At 39.7% G+C, this 16129-nt stretch overlaps 1 protein-coding gene across 2 annotated transcripts; it reads left to right on the forward strand.

Moving 5' to 3' along the window:
- The first annotated feature begins 4831 nt into the window (after positions 1-4831).
- Positions 4832-14697, forward strand: spo11 (SPO11 initiator of meiotic double stranded breaks). Of its 2 annotated transcripts, none has more exons than XM_085443830.1 (13): positions 4832-5034; positions 7121-7234; positions 7906-7994; positions 8332-8398; positions 8504-8627; positions 8963-9049; positions 10737-10773; positions 10867-10976; positions 11076-11175; positions 11546-11583; positions 11958-12034; positions 12433-12544; positions 14368-14697. In XM_085443830.1, exons 1-13 carry the CDS (start codon positions 4922-4924, stop codon positions 14485-14487), a joined length of 1188 nt encoding a protein of 395 aa, XP_085299956.1. In that variant the 5' UTR covers positions 4832-4921; the 3' UTR covers positions 14488-14697. The 2 variants fall into 2 exon arrangements, with proteins under 2 accessions (XP_085299956.1, XP_085299957.1); XM_085443831.1 differs by having other exon boundaries at positions 8519-8627.
- The last annotated feature ends 1432 nt before the right edge of the window (positions 14698-16129 follow it).

A 16129-nucleotide genomic window follows, 5' to 3' on the forward strand; every position in this document is an offset into this window, starting at 1 on the left:
TTTTCTTTTAAAACCCAGCATTTGGCCTGGAGCATTTTGACTGCACACACATGCGCTCTTTCCATTATGATCTTAGGGGATCTGAGCAAATAAACACCTCCCCACTACACTCCAACAGGTTGGAGCATGATGCAAAGCTCCAAAGAAGACCACACAGCGGTGCGGTGAAATATACCTGGAAATGCTTTCACATCCAGGTAACACTTCAAAATATTGTGCTTCTTTCTTTTTACTTCTTTTTAGCTATGACAAGAGTTGATGCTCTTTCTGTCTGCCCGGTTAACACTGCTTAGGAGCTCAAAGCATGCGGTCAGAGGTCAGATTAATATTTATTTCATGTGTTGCCTCAGAGAGCAGCAGGCAGTAGTCCTTTGAAGACTTGTGCATGCAGTGAGGCGGATGAGGTTTGGTGGAAGAGGGGCGGGGTCTGACCAAGTTGACCAACAGACGATACAGTAAAACTTTTTTTCAAGATAAACTGACCTTCAAATAAAGAAGTGTAGGGCTGGGGTGCCAGGACACAAGAGGGCGGAGGCACATTTTTTGCTCATGCCCCCTCCCTCTTCTGCTGGTCCTGTCCTCCTTCGTCTATGTTTTTGGCGTAACCCCACTGTGTGCGCTGCACAAACCGACGGCCTGTTAAAACAGCCTAACCAGGTGGAGCTGAGCTATTGCAAATGTTCCCCTTCTGGTGTCTCACACTTCCAGGGGCCTCATGAACATATGAGACACAGCTGTGAGACAGGCAGAAGAAAAGAGGGGGGTGGGTATATGAAACAGCTTCAAACTAGTTCACATTGTAAAGCTCAACAACCAAAGAACCAAAACTCAATGTTTAACAACTAAACGTAATGTTTTGCCAGGTACAAAAATCATGAAAAAGGACGGCGATAAAAATTCAAGAGGACTTTTATTAGACTTGAGCAATAACAAATAGGTTACATATACTTTGGAACTGGCAATTGCAACCCAACCCTTATGTCGTTCTTTAATTTGGTATAAATGAGCTTCATGATACTGTGACACGTCCAAATGATCTGCAGATATTTTCCACTGAGGAATATGTGATTATCTTATTTGAAATAGTGCACCTTGCAGCTTTCCTCTCCATCACTCACTGCTTTCTTTCAACCTGGTATGTCCTGCCACCCCATGTTTGTCTGCAAGCTGATATCACACTTGGGATCACCAGAGCAGCTTGAACCTGATTTATAGCTCTCAGCAGTCCAGCCAGACCCATCAGTTATAGTTGGTGTTGCTGACAATCAGAGATACCGTTTTAGTTAAGCCTTCTATAACACCCAGCTTAGTAGAGCTTATCCTTTATAGGATGTTATCACTCAGGCGCCCTGTCACTTGTGTCATCAGCATAGAGTCCAGGCTTGACACTGGTTTCCTCATCCAGCCACACACTTATCGGCATCCGTTACTGAGGTGTGTGGGCCTGATAAATGTCCACCCAGTTTCAGCAACTCTCGACAGAGGTCCCATTAAGATTCCTGTCTGTGTAGCGAGAGGCCTTGCCCCTTTGACTCTTGCTTTCATCACTCCGTAAGGCTATGTTGGTCTGTCAATCAGAGAGGACCCTGGGTGATCAGTCAGCCCCTCTTTAGGGGATGCTGGTCTGAGGAGCCATTAGAGAGCAGGCAGCATAGACAGACTGGCCAAAAATTGATGAGAAACAGAGGAGCAGCAGAGCCTGAGGTAGTAAGTGGAGGGGAGGTGGGAGGATTGGCGTGTAGTGGGGGGTAGAAGAGCAAGAGGTGGATGAGCTGAATGTGGATTGTGAAGGGAGGGTGGTTCTGTTTTCTATTTGTGAGGATTAGGTTGACAGATCTGTATTTAGTTTCTTTGGGCCTCTAGCTGCAGCTAATCCCCCTCACCTGCAGCGGCCGCCCCCCCTTTCTTTCCTCTGATCCTGCAGCCCCTTACTTCCCCCATGTTCCCCCTCCTGCCCAGCACAAACACTCATCCCGAGACAAGCACATGACTCGTTGTACTCTGTCTCCTCAGGTTAGGGCCTCACACTCGACACAAATCTCTCTTGGGCCAAAGGAACAGCAGGGGTCTCAGGCTTTCTGGAACAGAAGAAAAAGGACCACGGCAACCTGTGGTCTTCCACATATTAACATTTTTTCAGCTTGGGTGAGGGGTTGTTCCTCATCACTAAGAGATAGCAATTACTTTGAAATTAAGAGACATTACTACGGAAGCAGCTTGTCAAAGTCACTCAGGGGAAAGAGGGACCATTGGTAAAGCTGCACATTAGAAAATATTCAGGGTCAGGTCAGGGGCACGGACCTCTTCTCTTTAGATCCTGGCTCCCACACGCTCTGAGCAGGCCTTCACACTGTGGAAAAAAAAGACCACAGCGCCTCTCCAAACACACGCAGCATGCCTGCCAGCAATTCTGAAAGGTGGGGACTCTTGATGACCTAATAGTTGTAAAATCCAAGCACATTTTTCTGCTTTAATGAAGCGACTTGACTGCAGCACAATGCAACCAAGAGACAGAAACAGGTTCTGAAAGGTTGTTTATGAAGCAAAATGTGTAATTTCCTCAGGGTGTCGTATTTATTTAATGTCTTTTTAATGTTTGTAGCTTAAAACAGCTGCAAATAGGCAATAACTGTCTGATATAGTAAACTGAGCTCCTAACAAAAGAATGAGCAGCATTTGTACCATTTAAGAGAGCCTTAAAACACATGTTGGCCAGTATTATCGTTACGCACACAGCCATCATCAAAATTACATTTAAAAATCACTTCCACATGGCTAACAGAAACAATATATATTTGGCTTCTCACAGACGCTAACCACAACCAATTAAACTTGCACCCACCCTACGGAAACACACACGACACACCTTTGGACAAAAAGCAGCAAGCTCAGCGACACGGCTTTATGAATGTCACATAGGGTGCTGATGTGGATTTTTCTAGATTACCAGGATATGCCTCCTAATTTACACCACTGAGGTGTTAACTGGCCCACACACACTGGATCACTGGTCTTTATCTTCAACGGGAAGACTGGTAGGAATAAGTTTTAAGCTTATGTAGTGATGTGCAAAAAGACCTGAGCCACCCCTCATTTCTTTTTGTTTTGGCAGGAAAATGGGAAACAGGTGAAGGGATTAATTGAAACGTGCAAACATATACGGAGATACAGTTTACAAAGCAAAAACAGTTTGCCCAATTCTAACCAGGTGAAAGTCAACATTTGGTACAACCCCCTTTATTCTTCAACACAGCCTGAACTCTCTTAGGCAAGCTTTCTTATGATATTTATAGTATTCAGGAATAGTTCTCTGGCTTCTTGACGGACCTTCTTGAAGCTCCTTTTGGTCGTTGGCTGCCTTTTGCTCTGTTCTCTATCAAAATGATGCCTTTTTTCCACACTGCTTCAATAATGATGAGGTCCAGGCTCTGGGGAGGCCAATGCATGACTCATAGTGTTCCACTGTGTGTTTCTCCAGGTATGCTTTTACTGCATTGGCAGTGTTTGGGATCATTGCCATGTGGAAAAAAGAAAGTTCTTGTGTGTCATGCAATTTCCAGATCAGATTACATTGTTGATTAACATCTCACAACACTTTTCTGCATTCATAATTTCATTGATTTTGACAGGATATCCAACACCTTGTTTTGCAGATGGCTTCAGACATGCGCTGTGGCACCTCTGACTTCAACTCTTCCATACATATTGATGATGAGTTGAACCATCTTTAAAAAAATAAATAAATAAATTGGATTCATTAGTTTTCAGAAGTTGAAACTGACAAAGTTGTATTTTTACTACAGCATTTGTATACAGCATTTGTATTCTATTTTTATCCTATTGTATATTTTATTCTATTTATTCTACTGCATATAGTATTTTATTTTATTCTATTCTGTACATTTGTGTACAGTATTTTATTCTTATTGTATTCTAATTTTTGCTATGTAACTTTTGCACTGTCCACTCCTGCTGTGACTTATCTTATCTTATTTTCTTCCTATTTGTTAAGAATATGGCTCCATGCCGTTCCTCTGCTCTAGATCATTTTTAGATCTGCCACTTCTTTTGTCCACCACTTGTCCAGTTTCTTCAGATTTATTAAGGTCACAATGCGCGCAGTACTGAGATATTCTATGTTTTCAGTTAATAGCTCTTTGGAAATCACCTTGTTCGTCCAAAAATGGTACTTTCTGTCTCTCAAACCGTGTTGTCTTTTGGATTTTCCCTAAATGTAACAGAAGAAATTGAAAAGTATTTACTTCACAATGTGTGAAGTATCTAAAGTGTCTAAAGATACAGTTTAAAATTGTCTCTTTGCCAAGATGTCTGTTAGGTGTCAGCACAACACTGTTCTACCTCTTGACATAAGTGAGTTTTTATGCTTGAATGATTCATAAGTCACTGTTAAGTGACCTAACAAAAAACAGGCCTTCAGAAAGCCTGGGGAACTATTGCTTAAGACCACTTTAAAAATAACTTTTTTTAAAAAAAAAGTCTGAAGAATGTTAGTGTTGCCTGTTTATCAAAATCACATTAGTCTGAAGCAGCACCACTTTTATTTATTTATTTAACCTTTAGTATCGGTCATTAAAAACGGCGTGACAGTGTTAGGAGACACCTCTTTCTTTATTTTACTTTCAAAAATCATATTAATTTAAAACTTTTATTATTATTGATCACTTTATCATTACTATTTGTTACTACTTAAGCAATGTATCTATTTATTAGCTCGGTTTTGCTTGAATACCATGTAGAAATTCTTAGGGTAGAATAATTGTTGCAAATTAATTTATTCAAAACAAATACTACAGGTCTGAACTGCGTGATCGACACAAAAACGCGCGAGATTTCCGTAAAACATCCTTACGCGGGAATTTCTTGCAGGTAGATAAAATGACATCTAGTAACAGGTAACGTGATGGAATCCCGTGCGGCTCATTTTTGTTCTGAAATTGATAAGCTCCATGCAAAACTGTTGATCAACGTGGGAGTCACGACAGACTGGCAGCGTGCTGAAAAAGAAATCAACCAGTAAGTTCACACCGATCTACTCCAACCGGCTAATAGCCAGTTACGCTAGGTTAGCTTATTCTCTGTGTAGTGCAACAGTATTCACAGAGACTGTGGATGTTTTGAGGAGCCAAAGCGGTTTAATGTAACTGGTATTGCGGTTCTATTTAATATTTAAACTCATATTGATGTGTATATATTCACAAAGAGCAGTTTATCTAGGGTTTACTCGACATTGTGTTTCGTAGTTGGCTAGCTATGTACTTTACCAATTCACCATAGCCTGTCATTATGCCCTGTTATTATCCCAGTGTAATCAGTCACATGTAAAAATGTCTGCCAATCATGGGTAGTGTTAGTTAATTTGATTTTATCATGTACTCTACTTGAAACACTTTACTGTAGAAACAATTATGTGTCCGGGAAGTATTTAAAAATGTGGTCGTTAGAAAAAGATTTTGCACAAAATATGTTGAACTAGCAAGATTAAAATCATACACTGAGTTGCCCTTTTATTAGGTGCACCTGTTCAACTGCTAATTAAAGAAAATGTGTAGTTGGCCAATGATATGGCAGCAACGTGGTGCACGGAGACATGGTCAAGCATCAGGATATGCAGAGAATATTATGTGACTTTAAATGTGGTGTAGTTGTTGGTGTCAGACAGGCTGGTCTGTAGGTCTGAGATATTTTCACACAATCATCTTTAGGGTTTAAAGAGAGTGGTGCTGAAAAAAGTAAATATCCAGTGAGCAGCAGTTCTGTGGGTAAATACCTTGTTAATGCCAGAAGTCAGAGCCTTTGAACTGCTTTGAACCAATGGGATAATTCAGTTAACTACTTGTTACTACCAAAGTGTGCAGAAGAGGAGCTCAGTATATGCAACATGTCACAACCTTGAAGCTGATGGGCAACAGCAGCAGAAGACCAGATTGGGCGCCACTCCTGTCAGCTAAGAAGAGGAAGCTGGGGCTACTGGCACACGCTCCTCTTGCCTTGTTTCAGTGGTTCAGACTGATGGTTGTGCAATAGTGTGGGAGAAAACTTGTTGGCACATTTTAGGGCTGTTGGTACCAACTGAGCAATGTTTAGTGTGTATTTTTGCTGACCATGTGCATCCCTTTATGACTACAGTGTCCCTATCTTGTAATGGCTGATTCGAGCAGGATAACACACCATCTCACAACATTCCAGTTATCTCACACTAGTTGCTTGAACAAGACAATAAGTTCTCTGTACTCGGATGGCCTCCAAAGTCTCCCTGTGATGAAACATTTCCATCTTGATAAGAGTCGTTTCTTACAGCCTGAAAATGACAGTGAATGATTTGATAATATGAAAATGATTTCAAACTTAACTATGGCCTTTGCAGTCACAAGAGCTCAACTTAATGGAAGAGCTAGAAATTTTAGACCAATCTGGCTTATTGTGATTTCCAGCACCATCATCATAATACCAAATGAGGGAATAACTTTACGATGATGGTTCAGTTATAGAATCAGTGCCAAAGCACTTAAAAGGACTTTAGAGGAGGTGTTTCTCCTGTCTCTTCTTTCCTTTTTACATTTTTATTAGTTGGTCATTTAAAATTCCAAAATCAATATATTAGTAATTATATCGACCCCATTGATATATTGGGCTCTATAAGGCAATTTAAGTTGCTTTATCCTCTAATTTGTTAGCCATTTATAAATCCATTTCACATTATAGGTAAAATTTTGTAATAATGATGAATTTAGAAAGTTGAATTTTTAGCCTCTAAAGATTTATTATTAAACACACAGTTGGTTGAAGTAACAATTAGAATAATCTGGTTAGAAATTACAGTGATTCAAAGCTGGGTGCCAAGGGTACTCACAATGAACAGCATTGCCAGATGGTATTATATCATTTGACAGCAGTGTGATGTAGCTTCTAATTTAGGTATTTATTTAAATCAGAAACAGTTTCTTTGATTTTCTTAAATTCTGCTGGTTGCATATTATTATAAAAGAGAATCACAGTCCTAGACTACAATTGGTCTTTGACATTAATTGTAGAATTGGTTGTCTGTTTGGAAAAAGTTTTCTTGTGATATTATAACTTCATTTAGTATTTCTATTTCCAGCCAGGAAATTTTAAACCGAATTGAAAGCATAATCCTGGAAATAGTCACCAGTCTGTCCAAAGCTGAGGCCCCTGTCCTGGCGCTGCCCAACAGATCCAGCTGGGCCAACATAAGGTATTTTGATTTAAACATGCTGTAGCATGGCAAGTTTCCCTCCACACATATAATTGCTCATTCATTTTAAGCCACATGACCTTTGGGAGATAGCACAAGCCAAAAGGAATCGTGTGTAAAGCCACACAGGATTATTTCATTGTTATTTAATTTCCCTTAAAGAGATAAACGCAGACTTTTGCTCTGTTTGAATTTTTAGATGGGGGTTTTTCAAGCTGACCATGGGGTCAACCAGGTGGTGGAAATGAAAATCTTCTGCTTTGATTCAGAGAAAACCTAAAAGAACTTCCTGCTGCTAAAAAGATGACACACTGATAAGGAATTGAAAAGCACAGCATTTGTCAAGAGGCTTTAATGTGACTAGGATGGGGAGACCTTATGCTTAGAACAAAGAGGACTGTCTGATCTCAAATAGATCAAACCTTGCTATAGCTTAAATCACATTCTGGCTCAGCCATTTTAAATGGAACAGTGCTACAGGTAGCCCTCGGGGTGTGGGGAATTTTAGATAATTTGCAGGTGGGAGCTAATGTTTGAAAGCACTTACTGTAAACGGAGCACACAGTCTGTGCAGATGCTTTTTTTTTTTTTTTTTTTTTTAAATGGGCTCTTTTGTTACTTTGTTTACATCATGAAATCATAAATCTTTTTTTGATTGCTTCCCACTGAAGCTTTGACAGTGCCATTGGGCTTCAGATGAGTTCAAGACAGTCTGTCACCACCATTAGGGCCGACTGCCCTTCATCTGTCACTAAATTTGGTGAGAAGATGAACTGTTATGTTTGTTTGTTTGTTTTTTTTCATTTTATTTGTTATGCAACATCTGTTTTTGAAGTTCTTTAACACAGTTGTATGGTGCATATGGATTTCATTTGTATTCGTTGTGAACATATGCATAAACTGCACAAATGTCAGTAAAAGTCAGAGGTAGTTTTAGGTGACAAATTGGCAGAGACGTAACATGTTGCCTTTTTGGGATCAGTTTTACGGCATGGATACAGAATGTGTTGTTTAAATCTCTGATATGTTGATGTAGTGTTTAAGGTTTAATTAGTTGTTGTTGTTTTTTTTCCCCAAATCTGTGTTTCTCTTCAAAGCCCAGATTCTCAAGATTCTCTCAGTCATCTACAGGCTTGTCCAGAGCAACTCATATGCTACAAAAAGGTTCTTTATAAATAATCCATACTTTACTAAAGCCAACATATAGATACCCTTGGTTTTCATAGGAATGCTTGAATTTCAGTTTATTTTTTTTTTTTCACATAACAGTGTTTGTCTCCACAGAGACATCTATTACAACAACACAAAGCTCTTTGGTTCACAGAAAGCTGTTGATAGTATCGTAGATGACATCTCCTGCATGCTAAAGGTTCCTCGCAGATCACTACATGTGGTGAGTGTGCATGTCTGCGTTAGCAGGCGATGCGGTTCATGTGATTGTGTGGTAGAAAATACAAACCCCTGATATTGAAAACTTGTAGAAAAATTCCTTTGGATATTAGTTCAGCTCCCACAGATGAAGTATGTTAGTTTAGGATGGTATTTTATTTTTGTTCTGCTTCTTGTCCCAGGAAACACCTGTGGAAAACAAACAGCTCTTTTGATCAAAGAGAAATAAAATTAAAGTTGAATTCAGGGCCCAGTGCTTGAAATAGCTCGTCCCTTGTATGTGTGTGATAATATGGGCTTGTGCTAAATTCTGTAACTTATCTGTAACTTTGTTGCTAGTTGGCCACATCCAAGGGATTGATCTCAGGTGACCTGTGTTATATGGAGGAGGACGGCACGAGGATTGACTGCCACTCCAGCTCAACTGTAAGCGCCACTTTAATGCTTCTTCGCCTGATTTCGTGTTTGTTTTTGTCATGGGGCATGGTCTGTGGTGCCGTGCAGGGAGGGCGGACGCACCTGCACGGCATCCTTAATCACGCCCGCCTAGTTAAAAAGACGGGGACTCAGGGGTTGGTGGGTTGTGGTGTGACAAATATTGAATAAAATGGCTCAAACCTACGATTTGAGCCATTCACACCACAGTTTTGTTTTTTTGTTTTTAAATGACACTGCAACAAGAAACAGTACATCATTTATAGCTGGATTTTTGGTTTACTGTACTCCCCAAGAAAGTAACTGTAAGTCTGAGCTACGGAAGCCAGGCGTCCTTTTTTATTTATATAGGTTAATACCACCATACATGAAATTTCTCCAGGGGCCTTTAAAATATTGACATTATCTGACCATACACCAAATATAGTCAAAATACAGCTCAGGGAACAGAACCAGCCCTTAAAAGTGAAATCTAAATAACCCCTCAAATGTCAGTAAAAGGCAGCATTATGTTAATGAATCTGTACTAAATCTGAGCTGCTATTTAAGTCGATTCCAACAGAGGGCGTTCAGTTTATACTGTACGTGCAAACAGACTTTTACTGTTTTACTGATGGCTAAATGTCTGTCCTTCTCTGCTCTGTATTTAATTTTGTTTTTCTCCTCTCTGCTTAATAACTGATCTCAGCTGATTGCAGTGCACAGGAAAAATGTTTATTGATCTATCATTGTTTTAATTTCTATCCACCCATTGTGCACATAATTGAAGAAGCTGTATAATGTAGGCAATAATATAATTTTAAGAGTAATGTGATTACGGAATTTAGTACAGTAATGCTTTGCATTTGTGTGTCAAAGAAAAATGTAATTTAATCATAGTAGCCTTTTCCTTTTTTCTAAAATAGTCTGGCCCTCCGAGGATGAAATGTTGCCATAGATGCTTGATACGGCTAAAAGCCTTCATTAAACTAGGACTAAGATGAGGTTCTGGTTGCTCGATGGACAGGCATGAAATGGACTATGCTTAGTTCGACGTTACAGCTTTGGAAATGTGAGAAACATTTGGCTTATTTAGCAAAGCCATCCTAACGACCTCGTGCTCACTGGGTTAAAACTTTTTATTACAGTGATAGAATGTAAAGCCAGTAATTACAGGAAATTATCTCATTGAGTAATGACTCAAGCCTGCCACGTGCACCACAGACTGATAGTCAACACTTTGTTTGCCGCTATTCTGCTAGGGTTGTGAGCAGCTAGAGCCACTATGTCAATAATGTCACTGAATGAGAGATGGGCATCACAGAGGCACAGGCAACCATTGTCCCACAAAAAAACATTTCAGCTGATCTACTGAAGCCCAGTGTTGCACATCACTGTCTAGCATTTATTAGTATTAAAAGATTTAATCTAAAATAAATTCTAAATATAAATCCATAATATAGATAACCTGTATGTGATTCCCATCAGTAGATCCAAAGGGTTAATTTTCATTGTAGACAGCATAACGACAACTGTTTTCTTCCAAGAAAAAGATGAACAGTAAATTCAGCTAGCAATACAAAGCACTTAGACTGCTTTGCAGGGGAAAAACTCAAACTTTTTTTTTTTTAAATGCCATGTAGTAGTGCAATTTTTTTATTTATTTATTTTCTTTTTTATCTTTTTTTTTTGCTTTCAGGCTGTCTCAGTTTCATCGAACATCAGTGGAATTAAAAGTATGCTTTGTAATCTATTTAAGAATCTACTTTCATGTTTTGTCCCATGATTGTAAGTCTATCATTGCAGCTGTCATCCTTGTCCTTTTTCAGATATTGTATCATCTGCAAAATTTGTCATGATCATCGAGAAGGATGCGACGTTCCAGAGACTTCTGGATGATGACTTCTGCACAAAGATCTCCCCTTGCATCATTATCACAGTATTTTTCTGTGTCTGCTTTTGATCTGAATGTTGTCTTCTTTCAGAAAGAGCAGTCTTAGTAATCTGTGTACTTAATCATTGTGTTTGTGTGAATCAGGGTAAAGGTGTGCCAGATGTGAACAGCAGGCTGATGGTGAAAAGGCTTTGGGATGAGCTGCACATCCCCATCTTTGCCCTCGTGGATGCTGATCCTCATGGTATAATTCATCTGCTTGAATACTTAAGCTGTCAGACATACTTTGCATTTTCCCACACATTTAACAGCATTTCAGATCCACACACAGACACACACACAGCTGGGTTGCATGTCTCGCTAAGCCAACAAAAGTTAGCACCTGTCCACTGTGTCATGGTGCCTAGTCTAGCTATTATTCCCGTTGGTGTGATGTCGTCCAGGGGGAGTTGGCTCGGTTTCCATCAGCCTCCATACCACTAAGTTTTTTGGCGCTGCGTGGCGAGACACATATGTAATGCTTTACTTTGTTCTAAGATCACATCACAGAGGATAATTGCTCTGGTATGCAAGTGATTGCAGCGTCTCTCTGTCCCTCCCTCTGATTTTCCCAGGCATTGAAATCATGTGCATCTACAAGTATGGATCAGTGGTGAGTCCTGTTATGCCGTTATTCCTGTACTCTGCATTATCCACTGTAGCCTGTTGAGTGTCTCTGTGTTAGCACATTATAATCATGCACCTCTTTACATAAAAAGAATCAGTCATGCATGTTAGAAAATTAAACAGACACGCTATGAAGTGAAACTGTTATGCGATTGTGTGACAATCGCATCACTTTTGACCTTTGTGAGGCTTTTGTAGTCATTCTTGTTTCATTAACTTCATTGTAAACATGTGTTGGGGTTTGCTGTGGTATGAGAGTACAGCACTGATTAACAGTGTGTTTGTTTTCTGTATAAGCATGCTATGTGTATTTGATGTGTGTGTATGTGACTGGGTGTGTATGCGTCGGTTTATCCGCAGGCAATGTCGTTTGAGGCCCACAGTCTGACCGTCCCCAGCGTTATGTGGCTAGGCCTCCTCCCCTCTGACCTACAGAGGTTTGGACTGAGCATTCGCTACTTCCTACTTCCTCCTCCTGCCTCTAATTGGGATTATATTCTGGGGAAGTTTAGATTGTTTGTTTTGGTTTCTGTTGCTGTTGCCATCACTTTTTTTCCCCCCTTCATGGAGCTCTTTGCAAAAACATATTGAGTTTTAAGTATACACCCCCTTGAACAAATTTGGGCCGAAAGAAAATTTCTGACATACATTAAATTGTAGTCTATTCGGTTTTTCTTTCTTTTTGTTTTCTTCTTTTTTTACTTGGCTGAACCTACACATAACCTCCTTTCTGGGAGTCTGTTTAAAAAAAGGGAACGAAACATTCTTCAGGGATAACATCCATGAACTGAAGTCTCTTATATATATGTTTTTAAATCTAAATTTTATTTTTTAGGTTGCGGGTTCCCAAGGACGCTCTGATCCCACTTACCAAGAGAGATGAAAGCAAACTCTGCAGCCTCCTTGAAAGGCCGTATTTAACCAGCCAACCAGAGTGGCAGAAAGAGGTGAGTGAAAGAGGACGCCAAAGAGGAAAGTGCTGCAGTTTATGTAGGAGGATAGATGAAACTGTTTGTAGAAATTTGTGGGATGGGAAGGAAAGGTATCTGAAAGGTACTGAGCTTTGAAGGATTTTTCTATCTAGATATGGTCCTGTGTGACATCCAATACATTTTATTCTCTTTAAGAAACCAGTTTTTTCTAGGGGGGGGGTTTCTTGCCTGTCAAGAGCCAAATATACAAAAGCTTCCAAAGCTCATGGTACTACTAAAAGAATTAATGACATTAAATAAAAAAAATATTACAAAATCTCATTTTTAGACTGGAGGAATCTGGAGGAATGAGAGGTCTAATTTGTGGGAGAAGCAAGCTGAAGCAGTCCAAAGTCTGAAACATTTCCTCTCCCAATTAGAACAACATTTCGGTGCAGTTAGTTACAGTCTCTGGGTTTAGTTTGCTTATTGTTTATTTGAAAGAATGTAACATGAACCATGCCACACACCACAGCATTTATAGTTATAGTTAAGTTAATTTGCAATCCCCGTCCCTAAAACGCTCTTTAAAACACAGAATACTGAGCAACACATGCATGAGAGTTAAACTAAAAAGTAATCAATTTTAGAACAATAAAGCACTGTAAGACAAGAAGCAGACAATTCTTCGTGACTGCAGGACTGATATACTTTTAAATAACTGCTTCAGTTTTAGGGTTCCTGTTTGAGTTCTGCAGCTAAGGAATTCCACATGTTGATTAGCTGAATGGAGAAAAAAAAAAAGCTGTTTATCCAAATGAGCATTTACGTAATGGCACCTTACAATTCCCACAAGATCCTCTACGTGTTACTGAGCCCAAACATTTAAGGGAAACCACAAGGTCACTGAGCACGTGGGCAGCCTGATTATTTTATCAGACAACAAAATGAGCAACAAAAAAAAAAAATAAAAACATAACAAATAAGAAGCAGTTGAGCACAATACAGGTTTGTTATCGCTGTGTGTCTTGCGAGACTGTGGAGCTGCACTCTTTGTGGCGGTACTGCAACTGGACAGGCAGATACGGGAGTGGCGGTCTTTCTCACTGTGAACCCAAGTGTAGTCTGACGCTGGTCTCTGCAACTGTTGAGATCTTTCTCCTGAAATTCTTTGCACACATTTGGATGCCTTTATGAGCTGAAGTTTCTATAAGCTGATTGTTGTGATACTACAACTTTCCAAGTGTTCAGATCAGTGCCCATGGCCTTAGGATCCTACAGCATCCAACTTATAAGTGTGTGTGTGTGTGTGTGTGTGTGTGTGTGTGTGTGTGTGTGTGTGTGTGTGTAAAAAATACACTAGCAAATTTAAGTGGAACTCAACCTTGGAAAGCCAACTTACCAAAGATTAACTTTGACAGGGCAAAGCGGAATTTGGTGAGCAAGAATCCGGATCTGGTCAAACAAAATTGTCCCACTTTGACCACAAAACTCAAAGCTTTGCCTCTTGTCTCCCTCAGTACATTCATCCAACCCTGTGAGATGTTTTTTGGCAGTTCTGTTGTAGCAATAAGAAAAAAGTTGATTGGATGAATGAATATAACTTGTTAATTTAAAAAATAAATAAATAAAAAGGTCAGGCCTTGAATTTTCTCCATAAGCACAGAGCAAACCTGTCGCACTGAACATTTTGATATTGTGCCGCACAGTAGAGGAATGTTTGTGAGAGGACTGTTAGCTTCCTGGAAGTTTGTAACAGCTATTTTCCATTGCTGAGTGTCTGTTATGCATCTATGATTTGTCTGTTTGCACAGCTTCCTGTCTGATCCCACTAAAACTGTGTGTTGCTGTTTTTGTAGATGAAACTGATGCAGCAAAGTAAAGTAAAGGCTGAAATACAGTCTTTGACAGCTATAGCTCCTGACTTCCTCACACAAATCTACCTGCCCAACAAGCTGCGCTATGGAGGCTGGATATGAGCTCAATGCTGCCACTTAGTGGATGAGTTAGTGAACTGCTGAAGTTGCTTTGAAGCCTGAAGAGTGGTATTAGATGTAAATTGTCAGACAAATGAAAGTATTAACTTCAGTTTGTTAGTTTGTAGTGTTTGGATAGTTATTCACCTTTCTTTGTGTATATTGGATGCAGTTGTTTGAGAAGTGTAATTAAAACCTCCATGATCCCACTGATGAGTGTTTCCACTTTGTCTTCATTAGCATTGCTGATATTCCCAAGATGTTTGTGTGTACTTCCAAAGTGAAACCACACTGTGGTACAGTAGATTCCCCCTCCCCCCTCCAGCAAGGCTTTGCGGACGTCATAGCCACTGACGTCTTAGGCTTCTGATGCAAAAACCACAAGTGTGCTCAAAACAATTTGGTGGTTTGTAATTGCAGCACAGTATCTGAGGATGTTCATTCATAAAGGCACAGCAAATCATGCTGCTGCCCTATAATCTGCTTTCCAGCTGTTGTAGATGGTGTGCATTAAAATTCAAATCCACTCATGTCATGAGCTTCACCAGAGAAAGAAGATGTAAATAAACTTGCAGTTCTCTGCTTGACTTTGGTCAATCAGTTTCACAGACACACTACTTTTCTTTTCTTCTTTTTTTTTTTTTGTGAAGGATATGATTTCTTGCTGAGAGGTAGTAACTGGTAGTTAGCTCTGTAAGTGGTCAATAACATTGTTATTTTTGTAACTTTCCCTCTACACCAATACAGTGACTTTTAACCATCAAGATGTGATTAAAGTGCAGACTTTAATTCATGATGTTCAAAAACAGCAATGCATTAGCTGTTTATGGATTACAGCCATCTTTTATACATAGTCCCCTGTTTTCAGGGTAATTAGAAAATTAACTGGTGAGCAGTTTCACAGCCAGGCAAGGCCTGTTTGCTTTCATTATCCACTGGCAAATTTATCAGATAAAAGGTCTGGATATTTTTTTTCCAAGGGTTGAACTCTCATTTGGTAGCTGTTCACTAGAACTTAGATTCAAAGACATGTTGATCTATGTGAATCATGAAACTGAAAAAGCACAAAGTTAAATACAAGTAAAATGCAGGGCGGACCAATCTGATGCATTAAAAATGAATGGACTGACGAACTCCACAACAACAAAAAAAGTGCCACAGAAAAAAACTAAAGTGGATGACCCTGAATCATTTGCTTGGTTAAGAAAAACAACGTCACAGCATTTTGCCAAGTGACGCTAATGAGGATGTAGCCGAGCCATTGTTGATGTCTACGAGAGAGACCTTCATGAATGTAAATAAAAATGGTTTACAACAAGGTGCAAACTCATGGCTCCACTCAAAAACAAGGCCAGAATAGATTTTACCAGGAAAAAAAGACACTAAAAGAAACTGCAGTTTGGGGAAAAAAAGTGAATAGATGAAACCAACTACGAATGATTAGAAGAGATCTGAAGCATACCATATCATACGTTTGCTGTGGTGGACAGTTTTATGGCATGGCTGGTGATAGAATTGGGCCTACACTGTTTATTGATGATGTGACCGCTGATAGGAGCGGCATGAATTCTCAATTGTTCACGGCTTTACTCTGTTCAGATTCAGTCGAATGCTGCAAAGCTGATCACACTGACCCTGTGAGCAG

The sequence above is a fragment of the Copadichromis virginalis genome, linkage group LG20 (genome assembly GCF_057382275.1).
Source record: "Copadichromis virginalis isolate Kocher_CV1m ecotype Utaka linkage group LG20, C_Virginalis_male_GT1.1, whole genome shotgun sequence".
Taxonomy (NCBI): domain Eukaryota; kingdom Metazoa; phylum Chordata; class Actinopteri; order Cichliformes; family Cichlidae; genus Copadichromis; species Copadichromis virginalis.